The sequence below is a fragment of the Indicator indicator genome, chromosome 21 (genome assembly GCF_027791375.1).
Source record: "Indicator indicator isolate 239-I01 chromosome 21, UM_Iind_1.1, whole genome shotgun sequence".
Taxonomy (NCBI): domain Eukaryota; kingdom Metazoa; phylum Chordata; class Aves; order Piciformes; family Indicatoridae; genus Indicator; species Indicator indicator.
The window spans coordinates 2379344-2398573 of NC_072030.1; the positions used below are offsets into that span (position 1 = coordinate 2379344).

The window sequence follows — 19230 nt, forward strand, 5'->3', positions numbered from 1 at the left end:
GCTGCAGCATAGACTGCAATGCAGACAGGACTGGTGTGCTCAGCCTTTAGGTGTCACTGTGCTCTTAAGAGTAGACATCAGTTCAACATTTTGACTAACTCAAAAAAAAAAAAAGATACTTTGCTTTTCTAAACCACAATCTCCTACTTGGTGACATCTTAAGTTTTCAACTTCTAAAATAAACATAAATTGCTGTTAAGCAGCAAGATCTGTTTGTAAAGCTATGAAAAAGCAAAGATTTGTTTAATGTAAACCCACAGATGCAGAGAATCTGAGTTGAATGTAAGACTAGTTGTGCAACTACAGGCCGCCAGGCACTACTAGTCCTGTATTCAACTCATATTCTCTGGATCCAGGGAGAAACAGACATATGAGTAACTCCCACATGCTGTCATCTTGCCTTTCTAATAGATACTTACACAAATAAAAAGCAGGCATCTAAGAACATATGCAGAAAACACACAGAATAGACACTTGAGAGATGACCTGAGGTGTGCAGCCACTATCAGAAAGATAGAATCAAGCAATCTGCAGTTCTTTATCCATGAAAGAAAAGTCTATCATTAACTTAAAGGCAGTGGAGCTTGGTAAATCTAAGGAAGATGCAAACTGTAAATGAGGAGGATTGGCCATAGGGAAAAATATAAACAGTGAATTTGATGGTGTCAGATCAAGACTGAGTGTCTTTCTGGAAGATAGGCTGCAGCTGAAAGCTAGATACAGGGCTCAATTCAGGGGGAAAAAAAAGAAAAACAAACAAACAAACAAACCCAACAACAGGGGAGATGAAATGGCTTGAAACATGCAGGCAAACAGATGAAATGACTGACTGATCTCCAGTAGCCCTTAAGCCCATGATTCTTCAGGTCCTTATAATCCACTAAGTATACTAATCACTTGCATCATGACTGAAACCCTCAGCATACTTTTGGGTGGGCAGAGTAGGCCAGTTTGGACACCATTTGATTATACTTTCAGCCACTGAGATTAATTGCTCTGTACAGACCCTACCTCTTTGGCATGTTTAAATTAAATCTTGAAATGTTTCTAGCATCAAGAGTAGATGTGGTCTGGGAGACTGTGTTGCTCTGTGTGTTCACAGCCTTCATGAAAAACATGTGGCCTGGGCTATGCACAGCTTCATGTCCAAGGAGTCACAGGAGTGTGAATCACAATGCTAAGCAACTGTGTCACTTAGGCAACTGAGGGCTGGCTCACAGGAGGTATGTGACAAAGGATGGCTCTGCATATAGACTAAATAAGAATCATAGAATTGTTTATGTTGCAAGAGACCTTTAAGATCATTGAGTCCAACCCTTAACCCAGCACTGCCAGGTCACCATCAAACCATGTCCCTCAGTACCACATCTCCATGGCTTTTCAATCACTCCAGGAATGGGGACACCACCACTGCTGGGGACAGCCTGTTCCAGGCCTTGATAACCCTTTTGGGGAAGACATTTTCTTAATGTCCAACCTAAACCTCCCCTGGTTAAAACTTCAGGATGTTTCCTCTCATCCTATCACTTTTTCCTTGGGAGAAGACACCCACCCCACCTGGCTCCAAGCCAGGGAGTTGTAGAGAGCAATGAGGTCTCCCCTCAGCCTCCTCTTCTCCAGACTAAACAAGCCCAGTTCCCTCAGCTGCTCCTCCCCAGCCCTTTTCTCCAGACACTTCACCAGCTCAGCTGCCCTTCTCTGGACCCACTCCAGCACCTCAATGTCTCTCTTGGAGTGAGGAGTCCAAAACTGAACTGAGCATTGGAGGTGCAGCTTTATCATTGCCAAGTAGAGAGGGATGATCCCTGCCCTACTCCCACTGGTCACACCATTGCTGATCCAGGCCAGGACATTGTTGGCCTTCTTGGCCACCTGGGCACACGCTGGCTTATTATATGGTAGCTCTTGGACTGGCAAAAGTTTGGAGTGACCACACAGGGTATATGAAGTAGATCCTGTGCACTGTTTTGGGGACCCTTTTGAGCCTCTGTCAGTCTGCTCGGTGGAAAGCAAGATGTTCTGGATCACACTAGAGAGTCTATGTCCCAGTCTCCACAGTTTACAATCATAGAATCACAGAATGGTTTGGGTTGGAAGGGACCTTAAAGATCATCCAGTTCCAACCCCCTGCCATGGGCCCTTGAGACATCTCCCACCAGCCCAGGTTGCTCAGGGCCTCATCCAGCCTGGCCTTGAACACCTCCAGGCAGGAGGCAGCCACAGCCTCCCTGGGCAACCTGTGCCAGTCTCTCCCCACCCTCGCTGTTAAGAGTTTCTTCCTAATCTCCAGTCTAAATCTGCCCTCTTCAAGTTTCAACCCATTCCCTCTCATTCTATTACTATAAGCCCTTGTCAAAAGTCCCTCTCCAGCTTTCCTGGAGCCACTTCAGGTACTGGAAGCTGCTCTAAGGTCTTCCTGGAGCCTTCTCTTCTCCAGGCTCAACAGCCCCAACTCTCCCAGCCTGTCCTCATAGCAGAGGTTGTCCAGCCCTCTGACCATCTTTGTGGCCTCCTCTGGACCCTCTCCAGCAGCTCCAGGTCCTTCTTGTGTGGGGGGGACCCAGAACTGGAGGCAGTGCTGCGGGTGGGGTCTCACAAGAGAAGAGTATGGGGGGAGATCAGCTGCCTTGTCCTGCTGGTCACTCTAATGGGAAGTGAGTAAGAAATTGGCCAATGTCAACAGTAGGTGTTGACATGAGGTGTAACTTGTACATCTCACATCCACCACCAGTTCTGGCTGCTGTGCTGCCTTGACCTGCTGGCCATGCTTCTTGTGATGCAGCAATACAACATCCTGGGTTGTCAGACTGCTCAAAGCGTACCGATGAAGTGACATTTCCTTGGCTCCCGATCTGCCATCCCTCTGCCTCCTCTAAGGCACTTGGAAATACAGTATTTCTCCTTCAGCAATGGGTACTCTTGTCGATCACTAGGTGCACAAGGAGAGGAGGAGATCAGGCCGTTCCCGAGCAGGGACCCTGCAGAGGATTCACCCTCGGATCCAGGGCTGAAGCAGCCTTGCTGACCCTTCACGGGGAAGGGCCGCCTGCCTTCCACACCTCTCGTCGGCTTGGGCCGGTTTAGTGGCGGTGACTGGTAGTCGTCTCCAAGGGGCCAGCCCTCCCGGACCGCAGGATCACCGGGGCTCCTGCGGGAACACCCTGGGGAGGGGCCCGGACCCGAGCTCTCCACAGCGGCGGCTCAAGGGAGGCCACTGGAAGCCCGCAGCGCTCCCGGCCCTGCACGCCAGGGGGCGCCAGAGCCTCGCGCTGCCTCCGCTGGCGGGGGCGCGGGAGCCGTCCCGGCGCGTGCGCGCTGCAGAGGCGGCGGCGGCGGCAGCGGCGGCCTGAAGAGCCCCGCGGGGAGAGCGGGCGGCGGCTGCCGGGCTTCTTGTGGGGGTTTGGTGCGTCGCAGGGCGGCCCCGATCGCTCGCCACCATGCCTGCCGTATCGAAGGGCGATGGGATGCGAGGCCTGGCGGTCTTCATCTCCGATATCCGGAACTGTGAGTGGCGCCTGAAGCACGACGGGGCTGGGCTGGGGCCTGGGCCGGCCTGGGCCGGTCGTTGCCATGGGCCGTGGGGCCGGGGCCGTTTTCCCTCGATCCCCTCGGCAGTGCTCCCATCCTCCTCCCCCTATGCCCGCAGCGGGCTCTCGCAGCGCGGCTGCCTCACGAAATGGCGACGCGCCCTGGGGGGCGGCGGGGGAGGCTGCGCGGCGCGGGGGGAGCTGCCCGAGGCCCTGGGCTGTAGATTTGGGTGGGTTTGTGCCTTCTGAGGGGGCTAGTTGGGACATTTCCCTCTGTCGCGTTTCCTTCGCCGTGGCGGAGGGGCGCTGGGGTGTCAGCCCCGGCGGAGCGGGGTGCTGAGGTGTCGGTGCTCGTCGCCGTCGTTGTTTCTAAGGCGCTGGAGCGCAGCCGCCGGCTGCTCGGGGTGCGGGTGGGTTTGCGGCGGCCCGGGGAGAGCCGTGCCTGGTCCCTTTCCAATTCGTGAGCGGCTTGCAATGGAGAACGTCACTGAGGGAAAGCAGGCCTCTGGGAGAGGGCCTGCGAGCAGGGCCTGCCTTGGGTATGCCTGTGCTCGAATGGGCTTTAGGATTCTGCGGTGACAGAAACAAGCTTTCTGATTTTGTGCCATCAAAAATGGGCTGGGGAAGGGTGTGAGGGACTGAGTGACCCCGGAGGGGAGAGCGGGCAGCGTGCCCGTGAGTGTGCAATGCGGAGAGCAGCGGTACAGAGCTGCTGCTTGGGAAGGCAGAGGGAAGATGTATGTCTGGGGCCACCTCTCAGTGCTCAGCTTCCTTTTGTGACTGAGCATGGCATGTGATAGAGTTTAATATTAATCGGAGTTGGAGATCTAAGCGTATGATGTGGCAGAAATTGCCGGGGGAAGGGCTAAGGTCACTGTGGTTGGTGTGATGAAACAGCTTTATTTTGTCCACCTGTGTGTGTCTGCAGATAACTTGAGGCTACTTTAAAAGCTATGGCAGTAAGGTTTCCTATCTAACGGATGACAGCGGATTTGGAGAATTCTTTTTAATGCGAATTATGATGATCTAACTAGGCTGCTATTGAGACAGAACTGCACCAGCTTGGAAAGCTGTTCATGTTGATGACTTCTAATATTTAATAGAAAAAAAAAAAAGGAAAAAAATATGGAAAATAAAGTGAGACTGTTTAAATGTAGAGTTCCCTTGAAGTAAATTCAGGTGATTTGAACTTCCAGTCATCTAAGCAGGGGCTTTGTGTTTAAAATTCAAGGTTATTAGTCTTCCTTACAGCAGAAGCTGTTGCAGTGTTCTTTCAGAACAGGGTTACAGGGCCTTAGATTTCTTCAGGCTTCACTCCTGTAGGTGTAGAAAGCTTGCCTGGTGCATCAGTTCAAGGTTGTGTGAATGCTCCTGTGCTTTGGCTTGTTGGCTCTATTATTTACTGAACGTTTTGCATTGTGTGCAAGCTGCACATGTAACAGTTTCACCTGCTGTCAGAGTATTTGAGAAGACTTGCTGATGTGTCTACCCGCTTTTTTAACGTTTTCAGTCATTTAGCTAGAAGTGGTATGATTTTGTTCTTCAGACGTGTTTTGTGTTGGTTAACACTGATCTTGTTTTCATTGGAATTCAGTGGAAGGGAATACAAGAGAAACATTCAAGCTCTTGGGTTCCTCACCTAGGTTTAGAGATGTGAAATAACAAGGATTCAGGGAGTAGGATAGAACAAATTAACTACTGATTTCCCCCCAGGCTTGCTAGTGCATAGGCAGTGTGGAAACTCTGATGTAACAACCACCTCTCTGTCCAGATTGGACAACAACCCCCTCACTTTGTGTCTGCAAGACTGACAAAGCTGCAACTCTTCAGTCAAACAAATAAGATGTTAACATTTTCACTGTTTAAACGAATATTGACTTTTCTCCAATGTTTTGTTCCTGTCTAGAGAGCTGTTTGGGAGCTGTAATTACTTTTGTATCTTTTTCATCATCATAATGATGAAAGTAACTCTAGCTTTCAGATAACTGTGAAAAGGCTGATAGTTCCCATTAGCAGGTGATCCATGCAGCTTCCAGATAACACTCTGATGGCATTTGGGCATTCCTTTAAGTGAGCTCCCAGTGTTGCCAAGGACTGAGTAATACTTGAAAGCACCCTCTAGAGACTGTGCTTTGGAGGCACTGGTATTGGCTTAAGTTTCATCTTTCCCTCATCAGAGTGGGGACCTAGGTATCTGTCAATAACAAAAAGCAGTGGTTGATTAGGTGGACATAACTTGGATATCTAAGCAAATGTTCACGTTCAGAAATTCAGAAGTTAGACACCAAGTGCAGCTCTTAACCTCTGTTTCTGGCCTTGAAAGTGGACTGAAGATCTGCCACTGGACTGATATGCAGAATGTCTGCTGGCATTCTGAATTTCAGGCTTAAGACTGGCTCTGGTGGACTCTCTTCTTGCTGCAATACTGCCTGAAGGGCCTGATGCTTTTAGTTTACCTACAACCCTTCTAGATTATGAGAAATGTTGAAACATGGTGCATGGGTTTTTTCATGAAAGATTCTGCACTGATGGGGAATCTGTGCTGGAGATGCTGCTGAAATGAAAATAGAGTTGCTGACCGTGCTCAGCTGGATGCACATGCGATTTCAAGGTAATAACATAACCTGAACTTCAGGGGGATGCTAAAGTAAATTTAGACTGTCTGCCTTTGGAAATGCTTTATCATGTTACATCCAGTCTTCTTTCTTGAGCATTTGTACCTACAGCATCTGTAGAACTAAGTCATGCATCGTTCTCTTACAAGTTTATTTTCTTACATATCTGAGAGTGATGCTTGTCTTGCCCAGTCTGTTACAGGCTTGTTAGCAATTTTCAGTGTTTACAACTCTAGTTGATGGTGAGTGAAGGAATGGCTCTCAGTCGGTCTTTAATAGTTGAAAGGTCTGTTGTCACTTCTGTGTCAGTTAACATGGTTAACTATGGGTCTGTGGGTTATCTATTAAACTTCTTCATCTGTGTGTTAAATGCTTCTGTGCCAACTGTGAATATAAGAATTGCTTTCAATGTGATTTAAAAGTTCTGCTTAAAATGCACTGATTTCTTGGAAGTCTGTAAAGCAGCTTGTTAAAAAGTCAGCATACTACTTGTAGCAGCAGTTGCAATTTATTGTTAGGGGCCAAAGTGCTTCTGAATGCTTCGACTTTGCTCGACTGTAATATTGAATGACTTCTTTAAAAGCAAAATATTTTTGATTTGTACAAATCACAAGAATTTTCAAAATCTGATAGTATAAGAAAATTAAATCTCTTGTCGTTCCTAGTAGCTGTCCAGAATTCTGTTTCAGGACCACTTGCCTTCTTGGCTACAAGGGCACGTTGTTGGCTCATGGTGAACTTGTCTCCCAGCGTTCCCAGGTCCTTTTCTGTGGAGCTGCTTTCCAGCAGGTCAACCCTTATAACTTATACTGCTGCAGGAGGTTATTCCTCCCTGGGTGTAGAACTCTACTTTTGCTCTAGTTGAACTTTATGAGGTTTCTCTCTGTCCCACTCTCTGGCCTGTTGGGGTCTCACTGTTTTGTATCATCAGCAAACTGGCAGAGGTTCTACTCTGTCCCTTTCTCCTCTGTGCCTCTGTAATTGGTGAAGATGCTGAGCAATGTTGGACCAAGTCATGACCCTTGGGGAACATCACGAGATACAGGCCTTCAACTAGACTCTGTGCTGCTCATCACAACCCTCTGAGTTCAGCCAGTTCTCAATCCACGTCACTGTGCAGTCATTTAACCTGCACTTCCAGAGCTTCTCTGTGAGGATGTTATGGGAGATGGGATCAAAAGCCTTGCTGAAGTTGAGGTTTGGTGAAGTGCCATCCAGATGTAGGAGTTCAGGTCAGGAACAGTCCTTGCTGCTTGGATAATGCGCCTCGTGAACCAAAATTTAAGCAGGTCCATGTGCTTTATAAGCATATGGACTCCTGCAAGAAATACTTATTCTGAAGTAGCATGTTAAACCTTCTGTGTGTGTGCTGCAGAGCTGCTGAAGCGATTTGGCTTATGCAAGATGGTGCATTGTAAACTCTCCAGCTGTCTTAGCTGACAGATACATCATCAGGAGGCAGTTCTCTTTTTTTCTGAGAACAGCTTTATGCTTATCTGGAGATGAAGTACTTCTAAGTCATTTGTCACAGCCTATTCTGTTGCCACAACAGTATCTCCTATTCACCCTGCTTGCCTTTCTCCTTTTTGAAGGTGGTGTAGAAATAGTTTTTGTGCTGATATTAAGTGCAGTTACTACTGGTAACTGTCCTGTGCACTGTGACATTGGGAAGTCATTTGCTCTTCGGTTGATGAAATGTGCCTACATAGAGGCGGAAGCTGCTTTTGGCACAGGCTTGCAGGAGCCAAGACAGTTCATTTCCCTCACTGCTTCAGATAACTGTCTTACCTTTTCATGTGACCTTAGGGAGGAAGAATTCCTTTAGTTTCTTCTTCAGCTGTTTATGTTCTGTTCCAAGATACTGTTCCTTCTTGAGGTATAGTTTTTGTTAAATAAAACCTAGCAGATATGTTAAACTAAGGTGCATCTTATCTCACAGAACTTAATGTATTGATTTTTGTTTGCACCAGACAGTGTTCAGAGGCTGCTGCCTTTTGATGTCTGACTTCAGTAGCTTTGCTTGGCTGAATTTGGAACTGGTCCATCAGGTTAGGGATAAGCAAGTGGGGAATTAACAAAGGCTAGTTCATGAAATTCATCATACAATGATCACCCTTTTAACTGGTTGGTAGATAATGTAGTGCATTACCTGTGCATGTGGGAGGGGCAGGTGTGTGAATTAAATGAACACATGGGTATGTATAGAGTTATTTGTTCTCCCTGAGAACAGCCACACAGTGAAGCAGACTTCACAAAGGGTGAGTTGGGCACATAAAACTTGTTTTAGAGTTGTATGTCAGCAGCAGGGCTTTCAGCAGTATGTAGGCTAAAGCTACCACACTGCTCCTTTTGAGGTGTAGGTTATTTGCATTGGGTATAGTTCTAAAGTAGGACTTGAGTTGCTTCAGTAGACAGCGAATTGCATATCTTTGTTGTATTCTTAGAATGCTTACCTCTGAAGAAACTTGAAGGCAAGGCATCTTGGTTTGCTCTCCTGTTTCTCTTGCAGGGCTATAGCCACTCATGTAATATGGACAGTTTCTGGGCTGAAAAACCCCTGAGAGTGTGCTGCTTAGAGCTATAATAAGCACTGAGTCTTGCATCACTTGCTATTATTTTCAGGAGAGTGATTTAAGGAAAACACAATTAGCATGAGATTAATCTGAGGAGGATGTGTAAAAAGAAATGCGTTCTACCCATGGTTTCTGCCTTACTTTTTTTTCTGGTCACATCATGGAACGTTGAGGGGCCTGGGCGGGGGGAGGTTGAGTTTTTGGTTGGTTGGTTTTGGGTTTTGTGGGTTTTTTGGTTTGTTTGTTTGGGTTTTTTTTTTCAGTTTTGTGGTTTTTTTCAGTTATTTTTTTTTCTACATTTGTTCATTTTGTGCATGTTTGGCTGAGGAAAGAGGAGAGTAGGTAAAGGTGATAATTAATTGATGAGAGGTAGTAAAGAGCTAGAATCTTCCATGTGACATCCAACATCTCAATTAGAGACACTGGAGAATGTAACATCTGCTGAATCTGAAATTCTTTGGATAAAGGCTGCCCATCAGGACTAGTAAGAAGAAGTTAGGGACTGTTGTAGAGACCACTACGTATCTGCATCAATTTGTAAGCTCTTTTAGGATTTTTATTAAGGCCCCTGAAATAGTTTAGAAGTGATAGTTAAGCTAGGGGACTTTGGGTAAGCCTCAGACTGTTCTGCTATTCAGGGGTAAACTGAGGTAGGAGAGTCCACGGTGACTTGCAGCAAATGAATGCAAACAGTGCCTTACCCTGTTGAAGGAGTGTAGCAGTGTGGAAATACTGTTCAAGGAAATGATTACTTAAATGTTGCTCAGTCCAGGAAGGAGGAAGAGCTGCTTTATGTAGTAGCCTAACCTTGCATTTCTGGTTTGGCATATCATCTTGTCTTAAAGCTTCTCTTTTGATAGGAATCAATGTAATTTTGTCAACTGAGCTGCCACATAGATGTTTTATGTCATAAAGTCACTCAGCTCTGAACTTCTAGTAAGTTCATCTGGTCTCTGTGGTTGCTCCTCAAAAGTCTTTCACAGTTTGATCTGTGTTTTCCTTAACCTGTAGTGCCCAGTTTGAAAAACATGGTAGGCACTTAAAATTATGAAACTTATATTAAATTTCTGCAACTGGAATTTCTGAATTATGATAGGATTTGGAAAATGCTGTGTGCTCTTCTGCATTTATTCTTCTCCCTTTATGAGGACAAGGAGTTAATGGATTACTGGATTGCAGTAAAGCCTGTGACTCCCTGCTGTTTCATGAGGAGTGTTCCAGGGCACATCTCTACCAGCGTGCTGGGGGAAGAAGTGAATTCTGTGGATAGCAGTTCACTTGCCGTGCAGAACATGAGAAAATGTGCCCCACAGTTCTGAAATGTGATCAGTAGGTCACTGATCTCTTTGTCTGTAGTAATGGATATCTAATCACAACAGGATGTCTCAATGCACAACAATCTTCAGCTGCCTTTGTGCTATTCATGGTCTTCAGCATGGCAGCCAGGCAGCTCTTTCCTCTGATCAAACGTATCTTGTGAAAGGACAGCATGCATTCCTGGGTTTGTTCAAAACAGGATGTTAATAACATCATTATGCAAAAAGCTGATCAATTTCTGAACAAAACTAAGGCCATACTAACATCTTGTGAAGGTTCAATGTTTTATAGCAGTCTCTTTGGAGTAATTGCACAATGAGTTTGTTTAAAAAAAAAAAAAAAAACACCAACATTCTCCTTTGGTCTCACACAGGTGGGCCTGGAACTTGTACCTGTAGAGAGTTTAGCCAAGTGAAGGAATTTGTCCAGACTCCATAGTGTGAGGGAAGGCACACAACAAACAACCCACTCACATACTGCTGTGTAACCTGCCTCCCTTCTGGCCCTCATCCCTGCTGTGCTAAGTAACTGAGAGATTAGGGAGGGGTGGAGGATGGGTTTAGTGTGAGACTTCATGACGCTAATGAGCTGCATAGCAAATAAGTAGCCTGTACTTAAGAGCGGTAATATGAGTGTCTGTCCTGCTGGCAGGTAAAAGTAGTCCTTTAATTTTCTGAGATGAGTTGGAAGTACTATAAAACTCTTCTACAAGGACAAAAATGGATGCACTGCTTGATTTTTCCTGATTATTTTCCTCTAAGTATTTGCACCTGAGTATTTTCCTCTAGGTATTTGCACTTTTTTTACTGTTAATATGCTAGTGTTTGTTCTAATTTGAGCCCTCTCAACCCGTTTATTCCCCTGACATCAGGGTACAAAAACACAGTGTAGTCCTGGCATCATGCTTGTAAGCTGATTTAGACTTGGAAGAGGCAAGAAGATAATTTGATTGCTTTATGCCAACTAAAGCGTATTTAGATGGTGAATGTGGTAAGCTTGCTCTCTGGTGATGTATTCTGCTGCCTTCTGCTGGCTTCATCATGTGCAGTAAAGCTGGTGTGGCTTCCCCTTTGGATATTAAATAAACCAATCTTGCTTTTGGCTATTTGTCTCCCTAACTGGCTTGCAGCAGCACAAGGTACTAACTGGAGTGTGTATGCTAGGAAGAGAGCAGTGCTAAGAAACAGCTTGGAGGTTTTGTCTCTTCAAGTATAGCCTTAAATAAAGTAGACTATTAAACTCCATCAATGTATTTTGCTGAAGGGAAGCTAGCAGTAGTTTGACTGTGGTGTCCCCCACCTATCTTGCCACTCAGTTTAGATGCTGCTAATGAAGCCATAACAATACTTCTAGTGATGAAATTGCTTCTGAATAAGCTGAGTGTGATCTCTGTGTCCTAACACACTTTGTCCAGCATGGAGTCTTTTTGACTGAGGTGTGCATAGCTTTGGGATTTGCCTGTTCTGTGCCCTGGTGTTGGTATTTTATTCACGTCTGAGTTACCAAGTAAAGGGAACTCACGTCGTGATTTCAGATACTTTTGTTTCCCCTTTAAAAATCAGTGCTTGACTAAAGGTTGGAGAGAGAACCAACCAGAGCACAGATGACTAAAAGGCACTTTAATATTTTTTAAGCATGTTTATATATAAAAGTGGGAACATTCAAAAATTGTGAACACAAAACAAATTGAAGCTTGAACAAGTGGATTCTGCAAAGGTGCTTTCTCCACCCAGAAAGTCTCTTTGCCACTGGTGTTGTAGGTGTCATCAGGGGCTACCTTGGCCATATGGTGCTTATCTCTCACCTTTGGGACTGGAGCAAATCTCTTCCATCAATTCTGCTGGAGGAGTGGGTGGGCAATCCCACTTGTGCTTCCCAGGATGCTTGGGGAACCAGTCAGCAGCTCCTCTGAGGCTGGGAGCTCAGCAGCAGCTGCCTTCCTCTGCCACTTGCACTCCTCCTGCCAGTGTCTGTTGGTGAGCAAGAACCAAACTTGGTCTGGCTCTTCCTCTGCCCTTCCTGACGCAGCATGGAGGCTGCTTGGAGATAAAGAAGCACGATGGCACAGGTGTAGCGGTGTTTCTCCAGCACCTGGGGTGAACTGGAGAGCTGTTTCTAACCCAGCTCCAACTTCTGTGGTCACTCCTGCTGTCCTGGCAACAGCCAGCCCAGGTCCTTGTGACACAAGCCTGGCTGATTTGTCAGGGAGCAAAGGTTCCTGGGAAATGCTGCAAGCAGCCAGTGGGCTCCCACACGTATATAAACATGATGGCATCAGCCACCAGCATGGCCTTTGGCCGTAAGCATGGGACTTTGAGGGTGCCAGCTGACCCCTTATCCAAGGCCTCTCCTTGCTGAGCCCTCTCTTTCTGTTGCCGTTGGACAGGCTGTCAAGAACACAAGCCTCCCACTGTAACCCTTCTCAATGCCTTCTGAACCCCCAGGCCAGTTCCAACTGTGTCTGGCTGTGGAATGGATATCCCTTGGACAACATTTGACTGGAAGTGACACAGAAACAGGCCTAAACTCTGTTCAAGGCTTCTGGTGCAGGTCAAGAATGAACCTTCAACGCCCCTATACAAACTGCAGAATCTACCTGGAAAAACAGCCCCAAAGTATCTACACGTTGAATCCACTCAGACTCCACTGTGTCCACTTCTGGAGTCCTCAGCACAAGAAGGACATGAACCTGTTGGAGTGGGTCCAGAACAGGCCACAAGAAAAAAAAAAAAAAAAAAGGGTCTGGAACACCTTTCCTATGAGGAATTGTTTTATACTGAGAGTGGTGAAACACTGGCCCAGGTTGTCCATCCCTGGATACATTCCAGGTTGTACTAGTCAGGGCTCTGAGCAACCTGATATAGTTGAAGATGCCCCTGTTCATTGCAGGGGCATTGGACTAGATGGTCCCTTCCAGTCCAAAGCATGGTATAATTCTGTGACTTTCTGAAGAGTAATGGTTCCATGCACCAGTACGGGTTAAGGGTTGGGTTGCTGGAAAGCAGCTCAGCAGAGAAGGACCTGGGAGCACTGGCAGGACAAGTACACCATGAGCCAGCAATGCTTTGTGGCCAAGAAGGCCAATGGTCTCTTGGGGTGTGTTAAGAAGAGTAAGGCCAGTAGGTTGAGGGAGACTTTCCTCTCCCTCTACTCTGCCCTAAGGAGGAGGCCTCATTTGGAACACTTGAGTCCAGTTCTGGGCTCCCCAGTTTGAGAGGCAGGGAGATACTGGAGAGAGTCCAGTAGAGGCTACAAAGATGCTGAGGGGACTGGAACATCTCTATGAAGAGGAAAGACTGATAGACTTGTGGCTGTTCAGCAAATGAAGAGTAGGTGGCAGGATCTCATTGCATATAAATATCTGGAGGGTAGGGGGTAAGAGGATGGGACTGGCCTCAGCTTCAGATGTAGTGGTGCCTGGGGCTTCCTGTTTTTCTCCAGGACTTGGCATTTGCTTAGCTTCATGAGGTTCCGATTTGACCATTTTGTCAGTCTGCCAAGGCCCCTCTTGAGTGACGGCAAACCCTTCTGGTCTGTCAGTTGCTCGTTTCAGGTTGTTTATCATATGCAAGCTTTGAGGATGCCCTCTGTCCTCACATCTATTATCATTAATGAAGAGTTTATTTGACCCTGTATTAACCCCCTGAAAAGAGGTTGTAGCAAGGTGGGGATGGGTCTCTTCTCCCAGGGAGCCAGTAATAGGACATGAAAAATTAGCCTCAAGTAGTGCCAGGAGTGCTTTAGCTTGGCTTGGATGTGAGGAACAATTTCTTCCCTGAAAGGCTTGTCAAGCTCTGGACCCAGCTGCCCAGTGGTGGAGTCCCCAGCCCTAGAGGGGTTTCACACGCTGGAGCTGAGGGGCATGGTTTAATGGTTACTTGGCAGTGCTGGGTTAATGGTTGGACTGGATGATCTCAAAAGGCTGTTCCAATGTAAACAGTTCTATAATTATGTGGTGATTTTTTTATTCTATATGCAGAGCCATGCTTTGTCACATACCTTTTGTGAGCCTTTTCCAACAAAAAGGATTCTACCAACCAGAAAAATTCTTGTTTAGAAAACAATGACTTTTAGCTCTCAAGGAAAACATCTAACAGTATCTTTAGAACTGAGGATTTGTCTTTTGTGGAAGCACCATGTTTTGCCCAAGTGGATGTTCCTAGCCACTCCAGAATTCACAGAAGGAGCTGCTGCTCTTAGCCTTGGCAGTATTTGTGTTGCTGCTGTCCTACACAGAGAACTAGAGTTGTGCTGTCTTCAAGGCCTGTCTCATAATTGAATGTGAACAGAGGCATGTTCTGTCAGACAAATGGTAGTGCCAAAAATAGTAACTGACACTACTTCTTGCCTTCAAGAAGCATGACAGAATGCTGGCAAGCTTTTTATGTTAATAGAGCCTCCTATCCAACATGCTTTATAGTTCTTCATGCCAGTAATGGCACTTCCACAATCACGGATTGTCAGATGGCCACAGGGCAAGTAAGACTAAGAGCACAATGTATCAGTTCTGACCTGTGCATAAATGCAAAATAAATGAATTATTGGGTGGGTTCAGTTACACTGGCGGCTGGCCATGAGCAGATTGAAGCCAGATGGATGGTGGAAACATCTCAACTTCAGTAAAGCAATTTTTTTGCTTTATGTTGTCAGTACACCTGTCTCAAAACTTTCCTGTAGAAATCTACTCTGCTCAGCATTTGTGTAGGTGCTTGTATAGAAAATTCTTTACAGCCTCTTGAAAGGAGGTTGTAGGAAAGTGGGGGTCAGTCTTTTTTCCCGAGTAACAAGTGTCAGGACAAGAGGAAATGCCCTCAAGTTGCACCAGGGGAGGTTTAGTTTGGACATTAGAAGAATCTTCTTCCCTGAAAGGATTCTCAAACACTGGAACAGGCTCCCTAGGGGTGTGGTTGAGTTAACATCCCTGGAGGTGTTGAAAAGATGCAGAGATCTGGTGCTGAGGGACGTGATTTAGCACCAGCCTTGGCAGAGTCAGAGAACGGTTGGGACTTGATCTTAAAGTGTTTTTTCCAACTGAAATAATTCTGTGATGTTTGGTTCCTTTGGGAAATAATGTGTATGCTGGGTTGGAAACACACCAGGCTCTGAATGGTGTGTGTGAAAGCTGAGAACTTGTTGCAGTTCTAGTTAATCAGCAGTGATGTGCTGTGTGCCTCAGACTGAGCTAAGGCACTCTACACTTAGTGTAGCAATGAGTTAATCCTGGTGGAGCAGGTCACCAAGTGAGCCAGAAGCAGCCTACTAATCTGAGCCTTGAAACACTGTAGTCTTGCAACCTGCTGCCAAGTTAGTCGTAAGGTATGTGAAATGTTCTCCTCGAATGGGCTGAACAAATGCCTTTTCCTGCAATTTGTGTTCTCATTCTCTTGTAACACAGAGCTCTGAGCTGAAGTATGGAGTTTTTGCTGAGGCAGTGCTGACACTGTCTGTAGCCTGGATTATAAGCAGGTTTAAGAATAGTAATTGGTTCTCTGAAGAGCTGGAGGATTTTTGATGTTCCCTAGTCTATCTTTGTTAAACAAGATGGTAATTAACAATAATAGTGCACTGCAGACTAAATTTACCTTGCCTAATGAAAGCAGTAGGCAATATGGCGGAGTTGGAAGCCTGACAAGCTGCCAGGTATGAAGCAACCACTCCTAAGTGCCTTGGACAGTGTTGTAGCTGCCTCTTGGCTCAGGCCCTCCTCTTGGAGGAAGCAGACACAGTAGGGCTGTAAGACTATAAGCAATACATGTCGTTCTGCAGAAGGGCCAGCCAGAACGTACTGGCTTGCAATCCCCTTTTAATAACTTGGTAATTTAATCATAGTCTTGCTAAAGTGGAAAAAAGCCTGGATAAGTGAAAGTGAGACAGATGTGGCCTGAACCAATATGTGGAACATAATCTTCTTGTTCTCTGGCTTAAATGCTGTCCTACCCATTGGTTTGTATACATGACACAGCCTTTATGAAGCCTCTCCTAGTTGAAGAGTGGTCAGGCAATGGAACAGGCTGCCCACAGAGGTGGTGGAGTCACCATCCCTGGAAGTGTTCAGGAAATGTGTGGACATGGCACTTGGGGACATGGTTTAATTGCCATGGTGGTTTTGGGTTGAGGGTTGGACTTGATGATTTTAGAGCTCTTTTCCAACCCAAACAATTCTATGATTATGTGAATAAGCTTGCCTACGGCATGTTTAATTGGATTACAGCTCTGATTTCTTGAAACTGGGGTTTTTCTAACAACCTGGAAGTGAGGCAGAGCAGTTGCCTTTGCAAGCAAGTGTAAGCCTCTAGTTCTGCAGCATAGCATTCCTTCAGCTGTCTTCAGTAGTGGTCTTATGAAGATAAGCATCCTTAAGGTTACTTAAGTGTTCTAGTGATGGTAAAAATGAAGTAGGCATGTGGAAATTCTTCAGTGGATGTTACCCTGGTTGAGTAGTGTGACAAAAAGTCTAAGTTAATCAAACACATTTTCTGTAACAACCCATGGCACACTTAGAAGATAGAACTAAAAATTGATCCGTGGGTTTTGATACTTTTCTTTTTCCACAGCTGACTCCAACTGTGAGGTTTCGCTTTGTCATCCTTTAGTATGGACAACGTTTGAATAAGGTTACCGTGCAGTATAATGGCTGTAGTTCAGGATGCTTGTTTTTAGGTACTTCAGCCTGGTTTTAATCCCTGAGTTGTCCTGAGCATTGTGATGTGACAGTCCTCAGTGACATTTAATGCCCAGTGTGCTAGTGCTGCTCCTCAAGACTGCAGTTTCAGGCACGTGTAGACTGTAATCAGTAATAAGGAGACAAGACTTAACTCTGTACTGTGGAAATCAAGTTGAATGATTAAACTTTCATCACCAGCTAGTTGCTCTGCTATTTATGTTTAGTGAAGGTCTAGAGGAGATTATATAGTGCATCCGAAATAGAACAGCCTGAAGGGATTAATCAAAACAGTCTTGTTTGGATCCTGTGCAAGACTTGGAGAGAATAAACCTTCAGATACGAATTTCTGTTTAATAGGGGTGTTCCTGTCAACTTGCTGCTACAGCTGTGTGCACAGGGGGTGGGATTTTGATTTTTGTTTTGCTGAGGCTGCAATCCATTTCTGCCAGAGGTGCTGACTTCACAAATTCCTGAAGTATTTTAGTCAGGCTTCCTTTAATGCTTTATTGCTTGCTTAGGACACAAAGAACCTAGTTTATAGTGGTAACTGATTATCTGTTAGCATAACAGATAGTGCTGCTTCAGAGGTTTGTAGAGAGGTTGTAGTGATTAAAAAAATAAATATGGCCTTGGTATAAGAAAGAACAATGAACATGTGCTAATCCTGTCCTCTCCTATTTTTAACATCAGTGATTATTGCCATGCTTAAGAGTCCCAGAACTATAGAATCATTTTGATTGGAAAAGACCTTTAAAATCAAGTCCAACCAAGTTCCTCAGCACCACACTATCTGCTTCTTTTCAATGTCTCAAGGGATGAGGAATCAACCACCTCCCTGGGGAGCCTGTTTCAGTCTCAGATCCCTTTCATTCAAGAAGTTTCTTCTCATATCCAACCTAAATCTCCTTCGGTGCAACCTGTGGCTGTTTCTTCTCATCTGGTAACTTTTTCCTTGGGAGAAGAGACCAACTCCTACTGCACTCCAACTTCCTTTCAGAGAGTGAGGTCTCTGCTGAGCCTCTTGTACAGAAAAGGAAAAAAGGGCTAGAAGCTAGAGAAGCAATTGCTAATAACTTAAAGTAAACAGTGCAATTCACTTTCCTTACAAATAGAGTAACGTAGTAACTAAGTAACCCTACTCGAGGTAGGATTATCCCTGTGTGAGGTCAGTGTTCTCAGCCCCATTAATACAAAATCTCCAGACTCAGTGGTAACATTGTAATGAGATGTGCTCTTCACTTAGTAAAGGGGAAAAGAAATTAATAGTTTTAGAAACAGCTGAAACAGATGATTTGCTGAAAATAAAGGAAATGTTTTCAAAGTGCCAGTGTGATAGCTTACAAAATTGGAATGGTGTTTATTTACATAAACACTTTACCCTTTTGGCATATGTTACTATGTCCCTCTGTTTCTAGAGAGTGGACCTGGGAGCAAGTGTTTTCTTCAGTCTAGTAGAGAATTCCTAGTGCTGGGGAATGTCTGAGACATGAACACTTGAGTATTTTTGCTGTGTGCACAGGACAAATAATCAACTTTAATGAAGACCAATCTAAAATCTATAATAGAAGTCACTTCCGAAGTCTTAGATTGTACAAGCTGAGGGTTATTTAAAAGCAGTAACACTGTTTACTGCAAAAGCCAACTTGCTTTAGGTTGGCAAGTTGAGAAGAAATCTCACATGGCATGTCAAACTTTGATCCCAACAGATGCATGTTATAAACTGAAGACAGTGTAACTCTCGTCCTTCTAAAAAGTTAGTTGGACTTTCTAGGTCCTCCTGCTTTATCTGAACAGCAAGGTGCATACAGATGGTAGCTACAATTTGTGTTTTGGAGCAGATATTGTGAGTTCTTGAGCTCAGAAAATGCTTCACATCTTTGAAGCAGTAGGTGGATGATCAGGTCTCAGTAAGTTGGTCTTGGATTTGAGCATGGGGGATGTGAGGGTTATTGTTTGGACATTCTTTCTACATGAAGTGCCTTCTAAGGCACCCTCGACTTCATGTTTGGAGCACTGACATTATAAAACAGTTGCAGAATGGAAACATTCTGCTTTTAGCAAATCTGTAGGTATGGTCAAAATGAGAAGGCAACCTGAAATAGTTCTCTTTTGAGCCTGACCTTTTTCCAGTTGTATAGTGTGCTAGGCTTGCTGTGTGTCTCTTCTTGTAGCCTTTAGTATAGGCTTGATAATATAAACCAGTTTGCATCTTATGCAAGAGTTAGTTTTAGAAGTGCATAACTTAAACTCAAAAAAAAAAAAATTGAAGTCAAGACATTACAAAATCTGGATTAATTTGTATTTGGCATGGAATTCCCTTTCACTTTAAATACTTTGCTGTTAACCTATCCTGAGGCTTTTATTTCCCTGAGTTACTTAATCACGTCTCATCAGGCCTGCTGTCAGATCATCTTTAGAATGATAAAGAGGTGATTAACAACCATTGGGTGATACGAGAAGTTTGAACGTGCAAGTGTAGTAGGATGCAGGTTGTTGCTTTGCTTATATGGGTGAAAAGGGATGAGATTGGAAGT

The 19230-nt window shown here is 45.1% G+C and overlaps 1 protein-coding gene across 3 annotated transcripts in view; it reads left to right on the forward strand.

Annotated features, from left to right (window-relative positions):
- Window positions 1-3437: 3437 nt before the first annotated feature.
- Window positions 3438-19230, forward strand: part of AP2A2 (adaptor related protein complex 2 subunit alpha 2) — a 53963-nt gene continuing 38170 nt past the window's right edge. For all 3 annotated transcript variants that reach the window (XM_054390626.1, XM_054390627.1, XM_054390628.1), the window contains exon 1: window positions 3438-3504. In XM_054390626.1, coding sequence (XP_054246601.1) covers window positions 3438-3504 — 67 coding nt within the window. The remainder of the gene's footprint in view (window positions 3505-19230) is intronic.